The sequence below is a fragment of the Lissotriton helveticus genome, chromosome 7, assembly GCF_964261635.1.
Source record: "Lissotriton helveticus chromosome 7, aLisHel1.1, whole genome shotgun sequence".
Taxonomy (NCBI): Eukaryota; Metazoa; Chordata; class Amphibia; order Caudata; family Salamandridae; genus Lissotriton; species Lissotriton helveticus.
Genome location: NC_136068.1, coordinates 1,057,437,503 through 1,057,462,488, shown reverse-complemented (window position 1 = coordinate 1,057,462,488; position 24,986 = coordinate 1,057,437,503). Strand labels below are relative to the sequence as shown.

Sequence of the window (24,986 nt, the reverse complement as noted above, 5' to 3'; positions counted from 1 at the left end):
CAAGGGGCACCCAATACCAACATGTTTGGTTGCCCACAGGAGGTGGCGGGGTGGTTTCCAAATAATATCCCTTTGAGAAACCGCTTTGATCCACTTGTGGGCATGGACGAGCAAGACTGACCATCACAAAATTCCCCTGGTAATGCCTTGATAGTAGGAGAGCCCAGCCAGAGGGAGAAGGGAGAAAGTCGTAACGATAACTTATGGGAGAATGTTCCCATGGGTGACGATCGTGCTTCTAACCCCCAAGCCCCTGAGGCTGGTAATAATATAGAAAGTGCACCAAGCCCAGCTATCTTAGTGCAAAACCCGGAAATATTACCTGAGTCAGTCAGAAAGAACCAAAGCGAATCAAGGATGTGCCTAATTTCATGGAACATTGCTGGGCTTGCCTCAAGACTGGAGGATGAGGCGTGGTTAGATTTTGTGGGTGTCTGTGACATTTTGTGCCTCCAGGAAACATGGAGCCGTTCCACTCAGAATATTGAGGGCTTTTGTGCCCTTAACACACTAGCGGTACCTTCACAGGCGGGTAGGGCCAAGGGTGGTCTAATGACAGCAATTTCGTTAAAACTGTGTAAACTTGTAATCACTAAGATAGTTGACACCTCATGGTTTCAAGTGTTGATGTTGGTGAATCTGTTCCCTGAACCATTGTTACTAATTAACTGGTATTATAACATTTTTGATAACAATGAGATCACTGTTATGTCGAAGTTGGAGGAAGCCATAGCCAGGGCACGCCACGAGCAACCCCTACTCTTTGTCATCTGGGTGGGTGATTTCAACTGCTCGTTATGCACCCATGGGGACTCGAAGGTGTGTGGTTTGAGAGATTCTTATGACCATCCCTTGACTCACTTCAAACATACACCCCAGGGGGACGCTTTAAATAATATCATTATTTTAAATGATTTATCCATAGTAGAACCCTGGGTCGGTCCAGATTTGGCTCCGATACCAACTTTCCAGGGAAGTAGAGGTACAATGAGTTTCATCGATTTCGCAATTATCTCCAGTGGGTATTCTCACTATGTTGATAAACTGGAAGTAATTGTTAATGCTGCCAGTGACCATAACCCTTTGATCTTATCCCTCCTGTGTCCTGTTAAACCCAAACATTCTGTCTGGGAACAACCTATAAAGTATAACAGAAACCAAGGTATCACTCTTAAGTGGGGCAAAATAGACACAGCAGGTCTTGAGGACGAAATAATACATGGATATAGTACAGAATATGATGCATGTTTATCAACAATAGCTAACCCCGAAAAGGTTATAGGGAATTTTGAGTTACTATGTGGGCATGTAGCCGAACGGCTTACAAAACCAATTGGGAAAAATAAAAGGTTAGGGCCCAGATGGTTTGATGCTGCATGCTCGGCAACACATAGATCCCTGAAAGTGGCATTAAAACAAAAACCAAGGGATATAGATTTGGTTAGGGCATCTAGATTGGCCTATAAAGAAGCCATTAGAATAAGGAAGCTGGATTTAAAAAATAGAGCTTGGGAAGATTTAGAAAAGGCCTCAGAATTGAAGGACAATAGGCTTTTCTGGGAAGTAATTAATCGTCCCCTTTTTATAAGTAATGGCAAGGACAATATTGTGATGCAGATCGCATGTGAAACATGGGAATCACATTTTGGGGATATTTTTAATCCACATGGAATTTCACTTAACGAACTCTCAACAGGAGACCCTAGGGATTTGGTGGTTCCTGAATCCTCTTTGTCCCTAAGTTCATCACTTTCCCTGCTAGAAGTGGAAGATGCTCTGTTGAAAGGTATATCACTAAAAGCTCCTGGTCCTGATCTAGTCCCACTGGACTTTTTTAAGCATAACATTAAGATTTGGGCTCCTCTTTTGTTAAATGTATTTAGAGCAGTTGTTATTTGCCGTATTCCAACCTCATGGAAGGAGGCAGTAGTGGTGCCGATTTTTAAGAAGGGCAACAGATCTGATCCCCGGTGCTACCGCCCAATCTCACTAATTGATGCATCATGTAAGATATTGGGCAGGGTCATACTAGCCAGATTAGAAACATGGGCAGATTCGGTGGGCCTTATTGTTGATTCCCAATATGGGTTCAGAAAAGGCAAAGGCACCGTTGAACAGTGCCTGAACCTGGCTTTGATTATAGGGAAATACATGAAGGCAATGAATTCTTCCATCCATCTTGCCTTCATGGATCTCTCAAGTGCATTCGACACTGTGTGTCGAAGCAAGCTGTGGAAAATGATGGAGGCTATGGGTTTCGAGGAACCCTTGGTTCACTTGCTCCGTAGACTCCATGAAGCAACCACCGTAGCCATAAGGTTCGGGCCAGGGGGAGAGAAAACTAAATCCATTCCCTCGACTGAGGGCGTCCGTCAAGGATGTATTTTAGCCCCCTTTTTGTTTTTAGTTTATACTAATGGGCTGGAAAAATATTTGTTGGACCACTGCCATGATTTTCCTAAGGTTAATGGTAGGAGCATACCGATGCTCTCTTATGCCGATGATACGGTATTAATGACACTCACAGGAAACAGTATGCAGCATTGTCTTGATGCCTTCCATAACTTCATGTTGGACCTAGACCTGAAGGTAAATTTCACCAAATCTTTTGCCATGGTCTGTGGCCCAAAGGGCACAAAAACCAGAAAGTTTGTAGTAAATAATGCCATCATTGAAAAGGTGGAAAATTTTAACTATCTGGGAAACCTTTTCAATAACAAACTAAGCTGGGCCCCGTTAATGAAGACTCGAGTCCAGAGTGCTAGTCGCTCTATTGAAGGTCTGTTCCGTTTTTGTGGGAAGCTGGGTCAAAAACCTGTCGAACATCTAAAAACTTTGTATAAAGCAAAATGTTTGTCGGTAGCTACCTACGGGGCAGGGGTTTGGGGAATCGAAAGCCCTGACATAATACAAACCACGGAGAACAAATTTTTAAAGCGTGTATTGGCTATTCCATCAAGTTCCTCAAATAAATTTGCCCATGAGGAGATAGGTCTGAGTTATGTGAGTGATATTATTCACCTTTGCCCCCTATTATTATGGGGTAAAATATGGCTATCAGAAGATCTACAGCTGTCTAGAGACATCCTCCGGGATTGTTTAAAATTGACAAATACGAATAAGATCCCGTGGTTACGCTATGTTAATGTAACACTCCATAAAATAGGCCTGGGTGACATTTTTGATAACCCCGAAAATATTCAGGGAGATATTAAATCTGTTATCAAAACAAGTTATTGGAAATCCTCACTTGTGCATTCCTTGGCTAGCCCTCACGCTTTTAAGGTTACTTTACAGCATCAATTTTATTTAACCTTTACAAATCAAGTGCAATGGCGATTCTATTTGACAAGGTTTAGGTTACACATTCTGCATTTTCTTTTTGCGTTTCCTAAACAGGGGAGTTGGTGTGAGAGACTGCCCCCCTGCCCCTGTAACAACAGAGTTAGCCAAAGTACTATGCATCTTGTTCTCTTCTGCCCCTTATATAAGGATCCGAGAATTAGGTTTATTAAGCCGATCCTTAAGGAAAAGCAACCATGCCACTATAAAGAGGGTTATGACCATTTGTTAACTTTGTCCACATCTGATGTTTGCTGTGCAATGCTAAATTTTATACGTGTGTCATTTTTGATTAGGAAACGGTATGGTTAAATTTGTTCCCACGATTTTGTTTGTAGCCCATGTATATTGTTGTTTATGACTTTTTCTGTTTTAGATTTTTTATGTAATTTAGGTATTTGGAAATTATGATTAATTTAACCTAATCTGATTGAAAAGCCATGGGCTACAACTGTGATTATATTAATCAATGTTTTACCACTAAAATAGTGGTATAGTTTTCAAATTGTTTTTTTAAATGAAATTTAAATCATGTTTTTTAAAATGTATTGTTTTGACTTTTATGATTCTTGCCGGAATCGAATAAAGTTTTTGAAACGAAACGATAGGCCTTCCGGTGTTCTACTTAATGAGGGCTAATGTATCAATGATACGTTCAGGAGGATGGCAGAGTAGTATTTATCAAAGTGTGCTCAAAATATTTTTCTTACCAAAGCAATATTTCAAATCCAAATATTAAAGCAACTACACATATTGTCACAAAAACAATCTTTGTGTTGGAGGACCAGAAGGACCAAACGGGCCATGCGAATTAGGATTGAGAAGCCGCAAAGGGCTGCTCCTCCTCAAAAATGGGACACAGTTAGGCACTCAATTGCACCACAAGTGGCACTGGTGTGGAATAAAAAACCTTTTTAGGGGCTCCCTAATGCACTGGTCCTTAAACCAACAAAGAAGAGATTGGCACAGAAGCTGTAATATTAAAGAAGAAACATTTATTAAAATCTCATGAGGGAGACTACGCCAATACGGTCCCCTCAGGCCACTGTATGAGGTAGTCCAAGGAGTCTAGAAACCATGGGCCTTTTATGGCCAGTTTATAGCTGAGAAAGAATGAAGACTCAAAAAGAGGCGGTTCAAGTATACACATAAATAGCTATTTTACATATTACAATGGGGGTGGGGTCGCAGACTACTCACACACCAGCGGTATCTCCCCTAAGGACTATGGTAAATGTAGTTACGTGTTCTGCGATGCATCTTCTTTCGAATCTCTGCTATCTTTGCTGTCTTCGCCATCCCTGGACACGTGTTTCGGGGTATCACACCTCGTCAGCAGGGATAGGCCGTGTTCTGGGGTTGCCGGTGGCTGCCAAATATCTGCCAGGTTTAGTACCACTCAGGCGCGTAGGTGCGGGGTCCCAGGCTCGTCAGCCAACTGCTCGAGGGAGCTTTAACATTACAATTGGGGGTGGGGTCGCACACTACTCACACACCAGCGGTATCGCCCCTAAGGACTATGGTAAATGTAGTTACATGTTTCGCGATGCATCTTCTTTCGATTCTCTGCTATCTTCGCTGTCTTCGCCATCCCTGGACACGTGTTTCGGGGTATCACCCCTCGTCAGCAGGGATAGGCCGTGTTCTGGGGTTGCCGGTGGCTGCCAAATATCTGCCAGGTTTAGTACCACTCAGGCGCGTAGGTGTGGGGTCCCAGGCTCGTCAGCCAACTGCTCGAGGGAGCTTTACCATTACAATTGGGGGTGGGGTCGCACACCACTCACACACCAGCGGTATCGCCCCTAAGGACTATGGTAAATGTAGTTACGTGTTCCGCGATGCATCTTCTTTCGATTCTCTGCTATCTTCGCTGTCTTCGCCATCCCTGGACACGTGTTTCGGGATATCACCCCTCGTCAGCAGGGATAGGCCGTGTTCTGGGGTTGCCGGTGGCTGCCAAATATCTGCCAGGTTTAGTACCACTCAGGCGCGTAGGTGCGGGGTCCCAGGCTCGTCAGCCAACTGCTCGAGGGAGCTTTAACATTACAATTGGGGGTGGGGTCGCACACTACTCACACACCAGCGGTATCTCCCCTGAGGACTATGGTAAATGTAGTTACGTATTCCGCGATGCATCTTCTTTCGATTCTCTGCTATCTTCGCTGTCTTCGCCATCCCTGGACACGTGTTTCGGGGTATCACCCCTCGTCAGCAGGGATAGGCCGTGTTCTGGGGTTGCTGGGGGCTGCCAAATATCTGCCAGGTTTAGTACCACTCAGGCGCGTAGGTGCGGGGTCCCAGGCTCGTCAGCCAACTGCTCGAGGGAACTTTAACATTACAATTGGGGGTGGGGTCGTACACTACTCACACACCAGCGGTATCTCCCCTAAGGACTATGGTAAATGTAGTTACGTGTTCCGCGATGCATCTTCTTTCGATTCTCTGCTATCTTCGCTGTCTTCGCCATCCCTGGACACGTGTTTCGGGGTATCACCCCTCGTCAGCAGGGATAGGCCGTGTTCTGGGGTTGCCGGTGGCTGCCAAATATCTGCCAGGTTTAGTACCACTCAGGCGCGTAGGTGCGGGGTCCCAGGCTCGTCAGCCAACTGCTCGAGGGAGCTTTAACATTACAATTGGGGTGGGGTCGCACACTACTCACACACCAGCGGTATCGCCCCAAAGGACTATGGTAAATGTAGTTACGTGTTCCGCGATCAAAAGAGGCGGTTCAAGTATACACATAAATAGCTATTTTACGTATATGGACAACTGGAAACTACTTAGTCAACAGAGTGGGAGGAGTAACAAAACCCTTACAACAGTTGGAATAGCCTGACAGTTAAGTCTGTAACAGGTGCATTCTAGCAGCTACAGGCTTTCTGATCACACATTGCTCTGACACAGTGCTGAAAGAGTTAACTGTAACTGATGACTCAAGCAGAATACAAGGGCAGGCAACAGTGAAGACGGGAGAAGCAGATGGCGAGCACATGGCTAACTAAAATAGCTGCCATAACCAAAATGGCTTCAGCTTATGCTAACAGCGATTTCTGCTAGTTTCCACACTGGGGCAGCCGGGTGCAGAGTGCAGTGGCCCAATGTTAGTCAATGGGGCTAAGGGGGCCTTCACTCACGGGCTGCTTACGAGCAGGCCACTCGGTTGTGGGAGCAAAGTTCTTGGGTTTAAGATCAGCACTGCAAGGGCCAACAATCTGCACAGGAGCTCCACCATCAGCGGCTCAGGGGCGGCTGGGTGCAGAGTGCCAAGGAGGCGTCGGGGGCCCTGTAGAATCCAATGAAGATCTCTAGGTCAGAAAAGATGCTGCAGGCTCGAGCAGGGAGGCTTCCTGAAGGCGACCACCAGCTAGAGAGTTAATTTGGATTCATGGGGGATGCCTGGTCACCGTTGGATGGGCCCCTGAAAGTCATGGGGCGTCAGGTGCAGGGGTGTCTTTTCACATCTGGCTTCTTACCAGCTCCGGTCACGGTTGGCGGGAGCCTTCAGGTTGAGGCTGCAAGCATCGGCCTGAAGCTTGGGGGTGATCTGAGATTACCAGATCCCAGGTCAGGATCGCTGGCAGACCTCCTCGTGGTGTTGGGTCACTCAAACTCGGGCCGTGGGAGTTGGGTGCAGAGTGGTGCAGAACCGCGGAACTGCCCGGATCCGGGTTCTGGTCTTGGACTCTTTGTTGAGCAAATCCAATGGTCACAGGAGACAGAGTCTGTAAGTAGAGTGCAAGGCAGGTCCTCTGAGCTCTGGGGGCTGCTGGACATGACAGGGTTTCTGCTGTAGGGAGATCAGAGTCGGGACAGGCCAGTAGGGCTGGGGCCAAAGCAATTTGTGTCCTCTTCTTCCTGGGTCAGCATGGCTCTTCGATCCTTCTTACTTCCTTGAATCTGAGGAGGCAAGGTCCAGGGTCGCCCCTAAATACTAAATAACGGGGTCTTTACAGGGGTTTGCAGGTCAAGACCAATGGGTCCCATCCTTGTGGTACGTACACCCCCTATTATGCCACCCTTCAGTGGTAAGGGGGTATGAGTCTCTTCCTAATAGGCTGGGTCCCCTCATCTCCAAGATGGAGGTGAATGAAATGGGTGCTTCACCTCGCCTCCCCCACATGAGGAGTGAGGTTAGAAAAGGTGCGGACACCTCTCCCCCTAAATCAGTTTTCCTGCTGATTTTCCCAAAGCGGGGGTCAAAACCAGTCGGAGACAGTTGCTGGGGTGCAGAAAAAGCAGGGACAGCATACAAAGGTGCCAGGCCTTTGAAGCTTCCCTTTGTGGACCCAGCCAATTCTGTGGGAGGAGACATGACACCTCTGCCCACAATGGGCTTTGTTTCTGGACCCAGAAAGTGGAGGCTCTCTACCCACGGGTCCAGAAACCTGTCTGGTGGTGGCATATGGGGGCAGCCATTCAGGAACAACACCAGGACTGATCGTTTTTCAGGGGGCATCTCTAAGATGCCATCTGTGTGCCTTTTATATTAAATCCCGCACTGGCATCAGTGTGAGCTTAATGCTCAAGTTATTTACCTGTAAGAAACAGTAGTTAGTGTTAGATTCCTTACCTTAGAATATCCCCAGGCGTCAGTCTGAATCCGGAAAGTTTTGCGTAGCAGTACCTCTGCGCGTCGGTAGGCGTCGTCTGCGGCTCTGCGTCCGTCGTCGGCATCGTGGTCGCCAGGTTGATGTCGTCGGAGTACTTAGATGCCGCCCTTGCACGCTGACGTCAGTTCTTGTACATAGCTTTCCGCGCCAGAAACGCAGAGCCATGCCAGAGACCGACACAGGTGCCATAAAACTAGGGCCCTCAAAGGGAAATAACGTAACCCTAGATATTGGTCCGCAGGACGGGGAGGATGGGTGGGGCAGTAAGGAATCTAACACTAACTACTGTTTCTTACATATATATTGTTACCGAAGGTAAGTAACTTGTGCATCTGAAAGAAACAGGTTAGTGTTAGATTCCTTACCTTAGAATAGATACCCCAGCAATACCAAACCGGAGGTGGGTCTGAGGACCAAGATCACACCAGAAAGTCCCCGAAAAATCCATCTCTCCGGACTTGGCTGTCCAGGCACTAGTGTCTAGCAAACGTGTGCAGCGAGGCCCAAGTAGCTGCCTGACAGATGTCCTGCAAGGGGACTCCCCGGCCTAGGGCAGTAGTAGCCGCCGTGGCCTGAGTGAAATGGGCCCTCAGCCCAACAGGGGGCTCCTTTCGAGCCAAAGAGTAGCATACTTTGATACACAATACGACCCACCGAGAGATGGTCCGTTTGTGTACCGCCCGTCCTTTCTTGGAGCCCACGTAACCAACAAAGAGCTGGTCATCCACCCGAAACTGGCGAGTGTGATCAAGGTAGAAGGAGAGCGCACGTTTGGGTCCAGACGGTGGAGCCTCTCTTCCTCCTTAGAAGGATGCGGAGGCGGAAAGAAGGTAGGCAAAGTGATGAACAGCCCGATGTGAAAGGCTGTAACTACCTTGGGCAGGAAAGAAGGACGTGTTTTCAACACAACCTTGTCCGGATGGACAGAAAGGAAAGGAGGTTTAGAAGAAAGAGCCTGGAGTTCACTCACTCTCCTGGCCGAGGTGATGGCAACAAGGAATGCAGTCTTAAGAGTTAGAAGATGGAGAGGACAATTGTGAAGTTGCTCACTTCAGATAAGTAAGGATCTGAAAGAGACACGTTAGTGATAGATTCCTTACCTTAGAGTATCCCCAGGCGTCAGACTGGATCCGGAATTTGTTTGCGTAGCAGTACCCTTGCGCGTCAGTAGGTGTCGTCTGCGGCTCCGCGTCCGTCATCGGCGTCGTGGGCGCCGTGATGACGTCGTCGGAGTACTTAGACGCCGCCTCCGCGTGCTGACGTCAGTTCTTCTTTTTTCCGCGCCAGCAGCGCAGATCCGGAAAAAGTGGTACCTTAGTCACTTTTTGACGAAACTTTTTTTTGATCTTTTGATCATCCTTTTTCGAAGTCTTCGACTCCGAACAGTGTCGGTAGGGATGCCAGGTTTCAAGCCCTGTGAGGATTGCGACCCACTGATGTCGGTCACCGACCCTCACCGTCGGTGTCTCCACTGCCTCGGCGTCGATCACGACGACAAAACCTGCTCTGACTGTCGTGCCCTGACTTCGAAGGCTAGGCGGGAGCGGTCCCGTAAGCGGCTCGAACTCCGGCAGTCGGCCCCACGCCGAGAACGGTCCTGGTCCGGACGGAGGTCGAGCCGCTTACGGGACTTGGGCCCGGTCTCTCCTGATCTTCTTCAGCACTCTGGGCAGAAGTGGTATAGGCGGAAAGGCGTACAACAGACCGCAACTTCACTCGCAACGAAAAGCGTCGCCGAGCGAGTGCCGCCTTGGAAATTCCAACGCGCAGAACTGATAACATTGCACGTTCTCTTCTGTGGTGAATAGATCTACCCAAGGCTCTCCCCACTGCTGAAAGAGACCTTGCACCACGTCCGAGTTCAGACGCCATTCCTGATCCATCATGCACCGACGACTGAGTTTGTCCGCCTTGGCGTTCAGGGAACCTGCTAGGTGTTGAACCACCAGAGTGACGCCCTAGTGTTCCAGCCATTGCCAGAGGCGCAGAGCCTCCTGGCAGAGGATCCACGATCCCACCCCGCCCTGTTTGTTGCAGTACTACACGGCGGTGGTGTTGTCCTTGAACACCTGCACCACACTTCCCCGGACAGAGGGAAGGAATGCCTTCAGTGCAAGCCGGATCGCCCGCAGCTCCAGAATGTTGTTCTGGAGCCGGGACTCCACCGGAGACCAGAGGCTTCTGATCTCCGCCTCCCCCATGTGGCCCTCCCAGCCCAGGAGGGACGCATCCGTCACAATTACGTGCTCGGGTTGGGGTAGGGAGAGGGATCTGCCGCTGACCCAATCGCGGTCGGTGAGCCACCACTGCAACAGCAGTGCAGTGCCCTCCGAGATCAGGACTTGGTCGGACAGGTTGGCCTGATGCTGGGCCCACTGAAACTTCAGGTCCCACTGCACAGCCCGCATCCGCCACCTGGCATGATGCACCAGAAGGATGCAGGAGGCCATCAGCCCCAGAAGCCGCAGCGTCAACCTGACCGAGACCCGGGATAAAGGCTGAAAGATCGGAATCAGAGGCTGAATATCCCGAACCGTTGTTCAGTAGGATGAACCTGAAACTGCACCGAATCCAGAACTGCTCCGATGAAGAGGAGCTTTTGTGAGGCACAAAGGTGTGACATTGATGGAAAACCCCAGCAAGTGCAGGAGGTCGGCTGTAGTCTGGAGGTGGCTGACGACTGTCTGGGGCGAGCCCGCCTTCAACAACCAGTCATCGAGATAGGAGAAGACTGACACCCCTAATCTGCTCAGATGAGCTGCGACCACCGTCATCACTTTCGTGAACACCCGTGGGGCGCTGGTAAGGCCAAAGGGGAGAACGGTGAACTGAAAGTGCTTGTGGCCTACCGTGACCTGCAGGTAACGCCGGTGGGCCGGCAGGAGGGGGATGTGGGAATAAGCGTCCTGCAAGTCCAACGCTACCATCCAGTCTCCGGGGTCCAGTGCAACTAAGACCTGGGCCAAAATCAGCATCTTGAACTTCTCCTTCCGGAGGAAGCCGTTGACGTTCTGCAGGTCCAAGATAGGGCTTAGGCCCTCTTTGCCCTTCTTGGGAATGAGAAAGTAGTGGGAATAGCCTTCTTAAGGCTTCCTGATCAGCCTTCTCTTTTCAAGTCCCCTGTTGTAAATAGATTCTTGAAAGGCATAACTCACATGTTTCCTCCTGTTCCTTTCGTGATGCCTCAGTGGGACTTGAACCTTGTTCTGACTTATTTGATGTGCGCTCCCTTTGAGCCACTTCACAATTGTCCTCTCTGTCTTCTTACTCTTAAGACTGCATTCCTGGTTGCCATCACCTCTGCTAGGAGGGTGAACGAGCTCCAGGCTCTTTCTTCTAAGCCTCCTTCCCTATCGGTCCATTCGGACAAGGTTGTCTTAAGAACACATCCCTCTTTCCTGCCCAAGGTTGTTACAGCCTTCCACATCGGGCAGTCCATCACCTTGCCCACCTTCTTTCTGCCTCTGAATCCCTCAAAAGAGGAAGAGAGGCTTCACCGTCTGGACCCAAAACGTGCGCTCTCATTCTATTTGGACCGCACACGCCAGTTCCGGGTGGACGACCAGCTCTTTATTGGTTACGTGAGTGCTAAGAAGGGTCAGGCGGTGCACAAACAAACCATTTCTCGATGGGTCGTTTTGAGCATTAAGGCCTGTTATTCTCTGGCTAAGAAGGAGCCACCGGTGGGGCTGCGTGCTCACTTCACTCGGGCCACAGCAGCTACTACTGCCCTGGGTCGGGGAGTCCCCTTGCAGGACATCTGTCAGGCAGCTACGTGGACCTCGCTGCACACGTTCGCTAGACACTGCTGCCTGGATAGCCAAGTCCAGAGAGATGGCTTCTTTGGCCGTTCTTTTCTCCAGGACTTTCTGGTGTGATCATTGGTTCCCAGACCCACCACCGGGGTTGGTATTGTTGGGGTATCTATTCTAAGGTAAGGAATCTAACACTAACCCGTTTCTTTCAGATGCACAAGTTACTTACCTTCGGTAATGATATATCTTTAAGAAACAGTAGTAACTTGTGCCCCAAGTCTAGGAATCTGCACTCTGGTCACAACCACTTTCCTATTGGGGCACTGCGTCTGGGGGTGAGGACAGCTTTGAAAGCAATTGGTATCAGCATGCGGGAATGGCGCCTACCCCGCAAGTCATTTCTAGGTGTGAAAATAGCATCAGATTTGAGCTGCACAGCATTACCTACCGGCATGCAGAGGTACTGCTGAAAAGTTTCTGAATTCAGTCTGACAGATAAGGAATGTTCAAAAGGTGAGGAGTCTGTGACTAGATAAAGTTCCCACCATAAAAAACATTACTAAAGGTAAGTAAATTGGTGTTATTAATTTTTGTTCAGGCAGTAGCCCAGTAAAACAGTGTGCTCCTCTCATTTTAAATATTAAAACCAACTGTATGAATTTATAAGTATAATTATTAGAAATGGAATTTGATGAAACGTGATAGAGACTCTATATGCGTACTTGTTGGTTGATGACCAGTAAGCATAGTTTAAAACTGAAGATTCAGTATGCCCATATTTCTTGTTTTAGGACCTTCCTGAGCAGTGGAACAACACCAAGAAGATTGCTATGAGGACAAAGCAGAATGTTGCTCCATTGCAGTCTAATGAAGTTGCCATAATTCGCAGGAAAGCTCAGCAGCTTGAGGTAGGTTTCTGTTTGTGTTACCTTGAATACAGACTTTAATTCAATGACACTCTTTGTCTCAGTTTTGAACAAGGTGTACAGCAGTCTCTTATTTACCAAGACCATCTTGGGGGTCGTTTTATCAAGGACACAGCAATCTATATCAAACCATATTTTTTCATGAGCGTTGCATACCTGCACATTGTATGTTATGTTGTTATGTGTTTTTCTATAGTGTTATAACTTGTGAGGGAATGCTGGCACTGAGCGGGTATTTGTGTCTAGCACTGTCAATGGTAGGATGGTTAATTAGAAAGCCAGGTCTTCAGCTTCTTGTGAAAATTCAAGAAGACGGGAAGAGGCTCTAATATGGAGTAGGAGGCAGTGCAATCCTTTAGTAGTGATGTAAGATAATGACTGTCACCCAGATCTTGTTCTGAGTATGTGTGGGATGTGTGCAAATATGAGTCCTGTGGAAGTTTCTGGGTGGTTGGTGAAAGGAGATACAGCTGTTCAGGTAGGTGAGGCTTAAGTTGTGTAGGTCCTTGAACATGTGTGTGAGGAGTTCGAAATAAGTATGTTTGTGTATCTGGAGCCAGTGGAGATTCATGAGGTGTAATGTGATGTGTGTTTTGAGGGGGAGCTTGAGGATGAGTCTATCTGCCAAGTTCGGGATAGTGTATAGTCTTCCATTGAGTTGCTTGGTGATCCTGGTGTAGAGGGTGTTCCTGTAGTCCAACTGGCTGTTGACTAGGGCTTGAGTGACAGTTTTTCTAGTGTTACTTGGCAGCCATTTGAAGATTTTTCTCAGCATCTTCATGGAATGGAAACAGGATGCAGTGAAGCTGTTGACTTATGTGGCCATGACCAATTTGCATCACATGGTGAGGTTTTCTTGCCGAAGATTACTACTGTCTTGTCACTGTTGAGCTTTCATCCAGTTAGCGACTTTGGTCATGCAATCGGTTAACTTGTTTCTTGTGTTGGGGGCTTATCCAAGAGCAAGAGTATGAGTTGCTTGACATCGGCGTAGGGAAGGCTGTTGGTGTTTTGTTATGTGCGCAGATGATGTTGGCCAGAGGAATCATGTATGTGCTGAAGAGGGTTGGGCTGGGTGATGAACCTTGAGTCACTCCACAGATGAGTTTGCAGGCTTCTGATTATTAAGGTACCAAGCTGACAGACTGTGTTCTCTCTGCTGAGAAAAAGCAAATTCAGTGGAGAGCGTATCCTTGGATGATATTCTCATGCTAATGCGTGCAGGTGCCTGATTAAGATGTGGTGTGAAAGCATGTCACATGCTGCAGAGAGGTCCAGGAGAATGAGGGCTAGCATATCTCATCTATCAAGGATCCTGCATATGTCATCTGTGGTGGTGATGAATGCTGTTTCTGGACTGCCTCATTGTCAGTGAAATTGCTCTCTCTTCCTGCAGCTCCACCGTTAGGTGAGGCCTTCCCCCGAGCCCCTGCACTCTTGTGTGTTGGTGTTGGAGGCCATCCTCCACCCGCAGGTTTTACCTGCGCCTCATCCCTGGTAGTCCAGTGGACCTCTGTCTCCTTTCTCTCGCTCTGCTTTATCTCTCCTTTCACTAATTTTTTCCCTCGTTTTTATCTCCCCCTTTCACTCTCCTTCTGTGTCTTTCCTCCAGTTTTCACTCATTTTTCACCCTCATCTAAATCTCCCCCTTTCACTCTCCTCTGTGTCCTCTGTGTCCTTCCTCCACTCGGCGTGCACTTTTGCTGCCATATTGGCACTTCCCCTCTCTTTTTGACCTTTTTCTTTGCCTTTTTCCACCAGTTTTCTTTCCCTGCCGCTACTGCCCCTGCGACAAAAGGCAAGCCCATCTGCGACCAGCGCCAGGAACCCTGGATCTCCGCTCCACCAACGCTATGTCCCAGCGGCGCTCCACGCACTCAACCCAGGCCGCAACAACTGCAAGCTAGCTTCACCGGCCAACACCCACGGACCATTCAGCTGTCACTACTGCCATCAAACCTACAGCACCAACAGGAACACGGACCCAGCACAATCCGACCGCAAGAACACACCCGAACCGAAGGCCCTGCTATGCGTCTTCCTCAACGTCAGATCACTCCACAAACACGCCACTGAAATCTAGGACTTCCTCGACAGCCCACCCCGGACGTAGCTTTCCTCACCAAAACATGGACCAACACTTCCTCAGAACCGGACATCGCCAACCCTCAAGGATACAAGATTACCAGGAAGCACCGCCCCAACCGCCCAGGAGGAGGAATCGCCATCATCCACAAATCCACCCTCCGCCTAAGCACACTCCCCGACGAGCCCACAGACCCAATGGAACACCTGCACTTCAAGATGCTGGCCAGCCCCACCACCACCCTCCGAGGAACCCTCATCTACTGACCCCTTAGAACCCGCGGACCTTTTGCCGAATCCATCATGGACATCATCTCCCCGCAGGCCATCACATCCACCAACTACACCCTGCTGGGAGACCTCTTTCACCTCGACAACTTACTGAACCTCAGCACCACATCCCTCCTGGACAACCTCCACTACATTGTACTCCGCCAGATCGTGACCGTACTCACACACTCAGCAGGACACACCCTCGACCCCCTCTTCACAACAGGAAACTCCATCACCTTCAGCCACACTACCGAACTCCCATGTGTGAGAAGTTGGCCTGGTATATGATGTTCACTATTCTAGTGAACACCTTGCCCCAGTCCAAACAACCCTTATGGTGATGGTTGTAAGTCAACCTTATAGACCAGCTATCTTAGTGGTAGCGTGGACAGACCTGTCTTAGGCTAAAAGACTTGTGAGGGCGTGTAAAGCCAGCTGTTTTACCATATGTAACCCCTTGAATACCAGATGAAAGGAAACCACACAGGATATATATAAAACATATATGTATTTATTTACTAACACGCTCCTCTGAACTCTTTATGAGATCAGAGGCCAAAGCACATAACAAGTTACTTAATCAGGATACGTTAAATTGCACAATTTACGGTTAGGCCCTAGGGGCGAAGGAAACCATATATTAAGAAAGTGGTATAAGTACCACGTCACGAGAGAAGGAAAGGCCTAGGGCCTAGAGGATCGCTGTGGCTACACTATCTGAACCTTAGTTTAGAAGTAGGAGGCCCACAGGCGGCGCGTGCAGTGTCTTTACACACACACGGGAGTCAATGTCTAGCCAATGGGAACTTAGAAGTTTAGATAAAGAAGGATTTAGGACACTTCCGGTTTAGCTAGTAGAAAACAACTAAAAACCTAGACACTTGGATAGTCAATACCCTTGGGAGCACCGAAATACTCGCGTTACCTCACCCACGGACGGTGGGTGCATAGGTGTGAAGATGTGTCGGGTTTCGCCGTTGAAGTCTATGGAGCCTGTGAAGAAAGATGCTGCAGGCGACCAGGAGGAAGATGTCCGGGTGGATCCAAGGGTGGATCGAGGATGAAGAGGACCTGAAAGCAGAGGGGACAGAGTCTGGGTCACTAGCCAATGACCGGGTGGAACCAGGATGCAACCAGACGACGTCGAGGAGCAATCAGGTGCTGTCTTGAAGCTTGTCTCTTCAGCCACACGGACCAGGAGGCGTCGAGGATGACCAGGTGCTGGAGGCGAGCTGTCCTACGAAGGTTCTCGCAGATGGAGGGGTCGACTGCCGGATTGGAGTCAACAATCCTTGGCAAAGGCAACCCACGCAGGATTCAAAGAAGGCTTCTGGTGCAGACCAGCAAGGTCTGAGGTGCCTCACCTTTGCAGGGAGGCAAGGGCCAGTCTGGAGCAACCAGACCAGTGAGTTGGTTCAAAAGCATTGTCATCCCAGCGGCTACTAGCCAACGGGCCAGCAACCGGACAACGCGTCGAGTAGAACACAAGCAGAAGGGCCCCACGCAGAACTCGTGGAGTGTGGAGGGCTGATCTTCGGTGCAGGTGGAGCTCGGATTCGGGGCTTCCCAATCCCCAGTGCACAGCTTCGAGGATACCTCGGGAGCTGCACAGTTGGCAAGTTGCAGGCTTTTCAAAATGTCCGGTCCCACGTGTCTCGTCGCCACCACTGTTCACCGCTATGCTGCAGACATGAAGAGAGGGTCAGAGAGGTCTGGAAGTCTGGGTCTTGTCAGGCTCTGTGCTTGGGTCCCGGCGGGAGCGCCGACAAAGCAAGTCGTTGATTTGCTGGATGGTGCCTGGTTGCCCAGGGAGGTCACTCCTTGGCCACAAGGGAGATTCTTCAGTCATCAGCTTCAGCAGAATGTCGAAGGTCCAGAGTTTTGTGTCAATTTTCGATTTCAGGATTAATCTAAAGTCCTAGGACTCAGCTCCTACCTTTATACAACTAAAAGGGGGTGGATTACTTTCTAATTCCCTCCTATGGGTGGGACCAGGAAGGGGGGTGGCTACACCCCCTTTCTTTTGTCTAGTTTTGTGCCAGAGCTGGGGCTGGAGTGCCCCAGCAACCGGTTTGAACTGGGGTATGCATGGAGCACCTAGTGTGCCCCAGGCAGTGTCTCAATCTATTCAGCCCTCCCTGTCCCAATTCACAAAGTCCTGTCTGGGGTGGTGCTCGCACCTCTCCAGGCAGGAAACCTATTGTCCAAACCTCCGTGACTGGAAGGACTCCCAGCAGCAGGAGGTCAGACTTGTGTCTGTGGCAGCAGCGTCCATTTTGTGACGCTGGGGCTCTGGTTAACTTTAACCGGGATAGTCAGCAACAACATGTCTTCTCCCTCTAGAAGGGTGGCATGCTACCCCCGTCGCCAGAATTGGAGAGGGGTTAGTATTCCAAAGCGTATGACACCTTACACGACATGTTTAGATAAAGCCAAACCAATGTTAGCATTTAACCGCGAGGTTCATAATGCACTTAAGAGTATATGGTATGGCAATATCATAGAACAGCTCTAAGGACATGGTTCCGAAAGCTGCAGACAGGCTCAGCTCATGCTAGAGCACCATCTCACACATAACCAAGCACTCTGCCTCCAGGATTGTTAAGGCCTTCCATAGGAGTGACTTATAGGCTACTGTGTGTCTATATATAGGGTTAGATATAGGAATACTATACCTAAGCAAGGGGTGATTACACAACCTTGCCCCAGCTGAGTGATCAGCCAGTTGTGTCAATTTAGGTGGCCAGCCAGGGGTGGCATAATATATGCTGCAGCCCCTGGTAGGCCTTGGGTGCACCTATGCCCTGGGTACCTATGGTACACTTATACAGGGACTCACAAGGGTGACCCAATACCCAATTTGGTATGTACCTACAGTACATGCAGTCCATTTTACAGAGAGAGCAGATAGCCTGGGGTCCTGAATAGCAGAACCCCAGGCCAACTAGGTCAAAAACCAGCTAAACACTAGGCAAAAAGTTGGGGGTAACCATAGTCAGGTATCCACCTTCCTACACAACCCCCCCCCCCAAACGAAAGGAGATAAGGCTATCCTTGACCAGGTAAGCCTATATTGCCTAAGTCGCCATATAAGGAAGTACCTGCTCTGGCATGGTTACTCCCTGTCTCATGGTCCACTAAGCAATCCCTCACCCTAAGGGTATCAGAGGGTCTCCACCATAAGGAATCTCTACCTGTGGTGTGTTTTGGCAAAGTAAAAGGCTGGTGTGGGAATGGTGACCAAAAAATGAGCAACCCAATATACCCTTGAGGGTTTGGGCAAAATATACGGTAGGGTATAGGAACCTTCAAGGGATTTTGCTACTATATAATTCAAACAAAATTTCCAACAATATTTAGCGGCCTTGTACACATAGGGCCGATAGTGCAAAGCAACAACTACAAATATTCAATCAATATGTATAGGTCACCATAGATGATCCAGAAACAGGAGAGGGAGAAGGTGTGTATGAAAAAAGATCGTATTTAATACTTAAAATAAATTCAATGAAGGGTACAGAATGAATAACAATGTTATAGGCAGGGTATTTCAAGGACAATCAAAAGAAGTCTCTCTATAACAATTGTGTACGCTTATCTGCCTATTTACAGTTAGTCTATTCGTTGAGCAGACAAAGCGTAAGTGTCGACGTTTCGGTCTCTAATCTTGAGTTGATGAGACCATCCTCAGGACGTATGAAACATATCTTGAGACCCTAAAAAACAGAGTTATAATTAAAAACAATCTCATTTCTCTACACTAGAGCAAATAATAATATATACATAACACACCAAACCTCTCTACAACTACAAAGTCGTTATTCCTTGTTGAGCTTAAATCAAATTTACATTATGGCTTCAATTGACAGCAATAATATACATTAACGCAGGCCTGTACATATATCACAGATATCTGAGTGTATATTTCCTAGCAAATTTTTTGGGGAGCAGAGCGAGTTTAAGCTCATATATCAGAACATAGTGTTTAAAGAAGGTAAGCTTTCTAACTTTTAAACCACAAATGATCTAGAAATGACGACGTTGTCAACTCTATGCTACTGAATAAATGAATCACTGGAATTCATATGCGAAAACAATTCTGACTAGCATAACTTTAACTTGTGTTGGTTTGAGAGACGTAATCATCGATCTATCATTGAATGAATCACTGCAATTCATATGTGGAAGCAACTGAGATCACTTTAAACTGTGTTAATCTTAGAGAAGCACCTATCGATTTATCATTAGGTCAAGCATTAGCCACATGTTTAATGTAAAAAACAAGCCTACATTGTGACAACTTTTTGCGAAGGATTAAGCACTTGGAAATAGAATTACATTTGGTACTGGCCTGTTTTTAAAAACCATAGATGATTTGATAAACAACTCCTGAGTTAGCCAACTTCACAAGAAAAGAGGGGGTAAAGGATGTTGCAGAAAATTGGTGGCTCATCATACTAGACTAGCGTTAAGTTGACATTTATGACTCCTCATCTATCATGTGAATCAATCTACCTGGTAATCAGAAGTCTTGTTGCCTTCGGAATGGTAAATTGATAGTAAAAAGGATGATCGATAGTTCCCTGTGTGAAAATCAAACGACTCAGTCAATATTATTGGCATTCCAAAGACAGTCGAATTAAAAAGCCTCCTTGGTTTGGTAGGTACCTGTTGCGTAATGGATATTTTAAGAAGTCTTCCGCTTTAGTTTAATCCTAGTGGACTGAAGTCGTGATACCTTCAGGGTTTTATATTGCTGAGTGACAAGGTGATAAATGTTCCCCTGTATGAAAAGACAACTGGGTCAAGACTACTTTAAAACTGCTAAAGATTAGATATATAATCCATTTAATAAAATTGGTACCTGCTATGCAAAAGGTGTCACAGGGTATCTTCAAAATTAATTTAATTACTTGTAGGAGCCGGAAGGTCTGTGAATCAAAAAGTAACAGAAATCCATTAGGAGTCTGTCACAGCTTGCAAAGCGCTTAATCTAACTTCTCCTAAGTTCGCACTCTCACCTGAAAATCAAGTACTGGGACAGTCCACGTAACAGCATGCATCAAAAGCAAGGCAAGGATTCAAGTCGGCGAGCTACAATGTATTTAAAGCCCATCGTTTGGAGATCGAAATGGGACTAGCGTAAAGTTAATGTGGTGCGATCCTAAGCGATAAGGGGAGTATGGCCGCCATCTTTGAGTTAGCAAAGGTAGTAACGAAAGATAGATTTTAAACTCCGCAAAACCTCAACATTCATTGAAATGCATTTAGATACGGTTAATCTACTAGTTATTCTTGGTAATTTTAAACCATTAACAAAAGACATTTATACGCAACTTTATTTCACGAATGTATAAGTGAAATGTAGTCGAATACTTGGTGCGGTCACCTATGACTCATCACAGAATTGTTCTTTCACATTATAGCATTTTTATCCTTATATTTATGATGACCTTATGTATAAAAGCCAACAAAGATGGAAAGGTTAAAAAATTGACATCTCACACCTATTGCTGAGTGTATCAACAGAAAACGGTTGAGCAATTAAACCCATATTATTTAGCAACATCATGTCATTTGGGGAACACGATATTAGGCAGTTTAAACTGAATTAAATTTATTGTTGGCAGAGATAGCGTCTTCTAATTAAATAATCAAATTTACAGTTATTGTGTGTTATTTTGTATCGTATTCATAATGGTTACAAATATGAAAGCATGGAACGATCATTGTTATAGCAGATTCATCACAATATGTAACTTATTGTAGCAGATTCATCACAATATGTCACTTAATAAACACATATACTAACAAAAAGGAGCCAAGAGGGAACGGAAAGGTATGTAAGGGATCGCCCTCCACTCTAAGCAATCAATCTACAATAAGATCCCTATACCTGTTCGCCCGTGAGGTGCCTTCCTCTCCACCACACATTTTTCTTAGTTATGTGCACATGTGGTTGAGTGTGGATATATGTACTGCCAGAAAAGAAGGCAGACATTTGTTGGACATTGTTCTGGAGATTGTTTGAGTTGAGAACGTAGTAACCCTTTCGGAACAGTAGATGATGGGGACAATAAGACATTAAAGGATCCATACTCCACTGCGATATATAGCAGGGGGCTTACTCTGGTATGCTTGAAAAAATACAACCAGAGTGATGTGTACTCATGTCACTTAATAAACACAGCCAGGTGATATTTTGTATCGTATTCATAATGGTTACAAATATGAAAGCATGGAACGATCATTGTTGTAGCAGATTCATCACAATATGTAACTTAATAAACACAGCCAGATCTTATGGATTCCATCAAAGTAGCTAACAATTAATAAATATAACACAAAAAAGGGGGAAGACACAGATAAGTTACAAACCAAATATAGCAAAAGCTTTGCTATAGATTGATGGTTATGAATATCATGCACATAGGGATTGCAGGCATGAACATCCTCTCAAAAATGATCGTGTCGAACCTCTATGTGTATTTTATAATTGACATATGACCTCTGCTCTGTACCCTATCTAGACCAACCCAAATATGGTCGCATACAATGTAATATAAATCCACAAAGTGTCTCTTAGTTTCAACAAGAAATGAACATTATTAGATCATAGTAGTTAACAAAAAATAATAATAACAGCATTGATTCTACAGAGACTGCTTTACTGCCAAATGTTAACAAGATTGTATCTAAAGTTTGTTAGCCAACTATCACTTAACATCAACAGGTGCTAGTGTGAACATCATATTAAACATGATTATGTCACAGCATTGCATGTGTTTACAAATTCACATATATCATATAATCAAAGTGGTCGTCAATTCAGGATGGATTATGTTAATAATTACAGTTGATGTATTGATATTGTGATAGATGGTACTGTCCAATTTCAGGTCATTACATTACAAGCATGTACAACTAAACAGCTTCAGGTCAGAAACTTATAATGTGACCATACTAATATCTCATGACAAACAAGCTAAGGAGTGCCATTCAGTTGCACCATTGAGGCCCTTTTCAATAGTGTTAGTGTTACAGATGTATTTGCCTTCCCTAAGTGTGAGGATCCGGTCAACATTTTGTTGGCGTTTAGTTGGTTTGATTACATCAATAACCCACCAAGTCATTTGGTTGAAGGTGTGTCCCAATCTGATAAAATGTTCTACAAGAGGTGCATTTTCAGTTTTACATCTAATGCGCGACTGATTTTGTAGTAACCTCTTTTTTATAGGCTGGATGGTTTTACCAATATAGTGCAAATCGCACGGACATTTTATACAGTAAACCACATTTGTGGTATTGCAATTTGAAAATTACCTGAGTGTTATCTTTACATCATTAATAGTACAAGTTTTAACTGTCTCTGTAGTGTGACATGCTTGACAATTGCTACATTTGAAGTGTCCAATAATAGGGATAAGTTGTCTCATACTATCCACTACATTATGGTCTTTTATGTTGTCATATGCATGAACAAGACAGTCCTGCAAATTAGAACCTCTTTTGAATGCAAAGAGTGGCTTCTGGGTGAATTCAGGAATCGATGACAAAAGATTCCATTGTTTCAGTATAATTCTTTTCACAGCATTAGAGCGTGTTCCAAAGGTTGACACACAAATCAAGTTCTCTTTTTTAGGCCGTTCTTTAACTGTCAACAAATCTTCTCTATGGTTGTACCAGGCCCTTTTCATTGATCTTTTTAAGAGCTTGGATGGATAACCTCTTGCTCTAAGTTTTTCTTTAAGTTTTTTCGCTTCACAAAAATAGTCTTTTTTAAGAGTACAATTTCTGCGCAAGCGCAGAAATTGGCCAAAGGGTAGCCCATCTTTTAAGGCCTGAGGATGGTGGATTTGATACTTCAGTAGGGTATTACGAGAGGTGGGCTTGGTATATAAACTTGTGTACAGATGGTTTGAAACGTCGTTTTTAATTGAAATGTCCAAGAAATTCATTTCCTGGTTACTGTACTCAACAGTGAATTTTAGATGTTGGCTTCAGGTGTTGAGTCTCACATGAAAGTCCTGTAATTCCAATTCCGTGCCATACCACACCATAAATACATCATCGATGTATCTCAACCACTTCCGGGTGTTATTAAGGAAGGGGTTGGATACATCGTGAATGTGCTGCGTCTCAAAATGGGATACATAAATATTGGCTATATCCGGAGCATAGATTGCTCCCATGGCTACTCCATTTAGTTGTTGATAGAATGTGTTATCGTACAGAAAATAGTTTTCACATAGCGAAATGCGCACGCATTCAACTATAACGTCTGTAGGAACCTCATGTGGTCTAGGGGGATCATCCAAAAGGGTTCTAAGAATGGTCAGTACTTCCTGCTGAGGTATGTTGGTGTAAAGACTTTCTACATCCATGGTGACAAGTATGTCAACCATGGGGTCAAAATCAAAGTTTTCAACTGCATTGATAACTGCCATTGTATCACGAATATATGATGATTGTTCAGTGGCAAAAAGTCTAATAAAATAATCGGCGTATTGAGCCAGAGGTTTCAAGATAGAGTTACAACCCAAAACTATCGGCCTTCCGGGAGGATTGGTGAGGTCCTTATGTACCTTAGGTAATAGGTAGATGTCTGGTATCGTGGGTGTTTAGTTAATAAGAAAAGATGCCTCTTTTTCATTAAGCCAACCACCATCTAGACCCTGTTTGCTTAATGTGCTTATCTCTTTAGATAATCGTGGCGTGGGGTTAGTTGGTAACTCCCTATAGTTGGTCTTGTTAGTCAGCTGTTTCATCATTTCTGTATTGTATTTCTCACGTTCCCATAATACAATACCACCCCCTTTATCAGCGGGTTTTATTACAGTACCTTTCAAGGATTGAAGGTTACGTAGAGCTTTTTGGTGCTCTTGAGGAAAGTTAGATTTGTACTGTATCCTTTTTTTGAAAAGGTTGTCTAACTCTATGAGAGTAGCATTTTCAAATGCAATTACTTCTTTTTTGACCATAGAGTTCAGGGGATAGAAAGTAGATGGATTACGAAGTCCTGTGATACCCAAATAATTGTTGCTGATGTTATTAGCAAAGAAGTTTTTTAATCTGACAGATCTAAAAAATCTGTTCAGTTCAAGTCTGGTTTGGAAATGTTCATTTTTGTATGTTGGCACAAAACTGAGTCCTGCTGATAGTACCTCAATTTCATGTTCAGATAGGACATGATTAGAGAGGTTGAAAATGGGAATGGATTGATCTGTTGTTACCACTCGTAGTACTGATTGCGAGTCTTGCGGAACCCTGGAGTGTAATGGTTCCGGTTCCATCCTCTCCTTTGGGGCTGTGGTCTGTATTGTTGACCGTTGCCCCTGTGGTCCTGGGCTAAAAAAGAAGGCTGGCGAGAGGTGGAGGGCTGTTGCTCCTGTTGGCGATAGTTAGTGTCAGCTGACTTATCACTACCTGATTCAGAAATAGTATCAGAGAAATTGATTCTTTTTCTTCCTCTTTGTTGTGGATTAGTATTTTGTGGAGCATAAAAATCTTTGGTAAGGTATGGATAAGTCTGTTCCTTATTGTACCTCCCAATGTCGTTTTGGAGCTTTTCAGTTTTTTTGTGTGAGTTAAATTCCTCAAAGTCCTTTATTGTCTGTTGGATTTTATCAAGGAGGAATTTACTGTTAGTTATAGTGGAGTCTCCTGTGATTTTTTTCTCTAAAGCTTCTATTTGTGTAGTCAAGAGTTTAATTTGTCTAAACGCAGTTTCGATGCTAAGCACCATCCAGGTGCGAGAGCACCTGTTTGCCAAGAAGCTAAACCCAATCTTGAGCTCCTCGTCGTCTGTAAAAATTATTGGGATATTGCGTATTTGTAAGCCCATGGGTATTATGTTGCCATTTAGGCAGTCTGTAAGAAACTTGGCATGAAGTTCTGTTCTCACAAGTTTCCCCTGCCTTCCGCGGGAGCTTTTAGCTAAGCCTGACTTCTAACCCAGAACTTACCCAACTCAGCGCTAGCTTGCGCTTTTTAAA

The 24,986-nt window shown here is 45.9% G+C and overlaps 1 protein-coding gene across 3 annotated transcripts in view; it reads left to right on the top strand.

The window, feature by feature from the left end:
- Positions 1–24,986, top strand: part of DNAH17 (dynein axonemal heavy chain 17) — a 12,633,448-nt gene that overhangs the window by 3,424,944 nt on the left and 9,183,518 nt on the right. For all 3 annotated transcript variants that reach the window (XM_078653923.1, XM_078653924.1, XM_078653922.1), the window contains exon 23: positions 12,499–12,615. In XM_078653923.1, the coding sequence (XP_078510049.1) occupies positions 12,499–12,615 (117 nt within the window). The remainder of the gene's footprint in view (positions 1–12,498; positions 12,616–24,986) is intronic.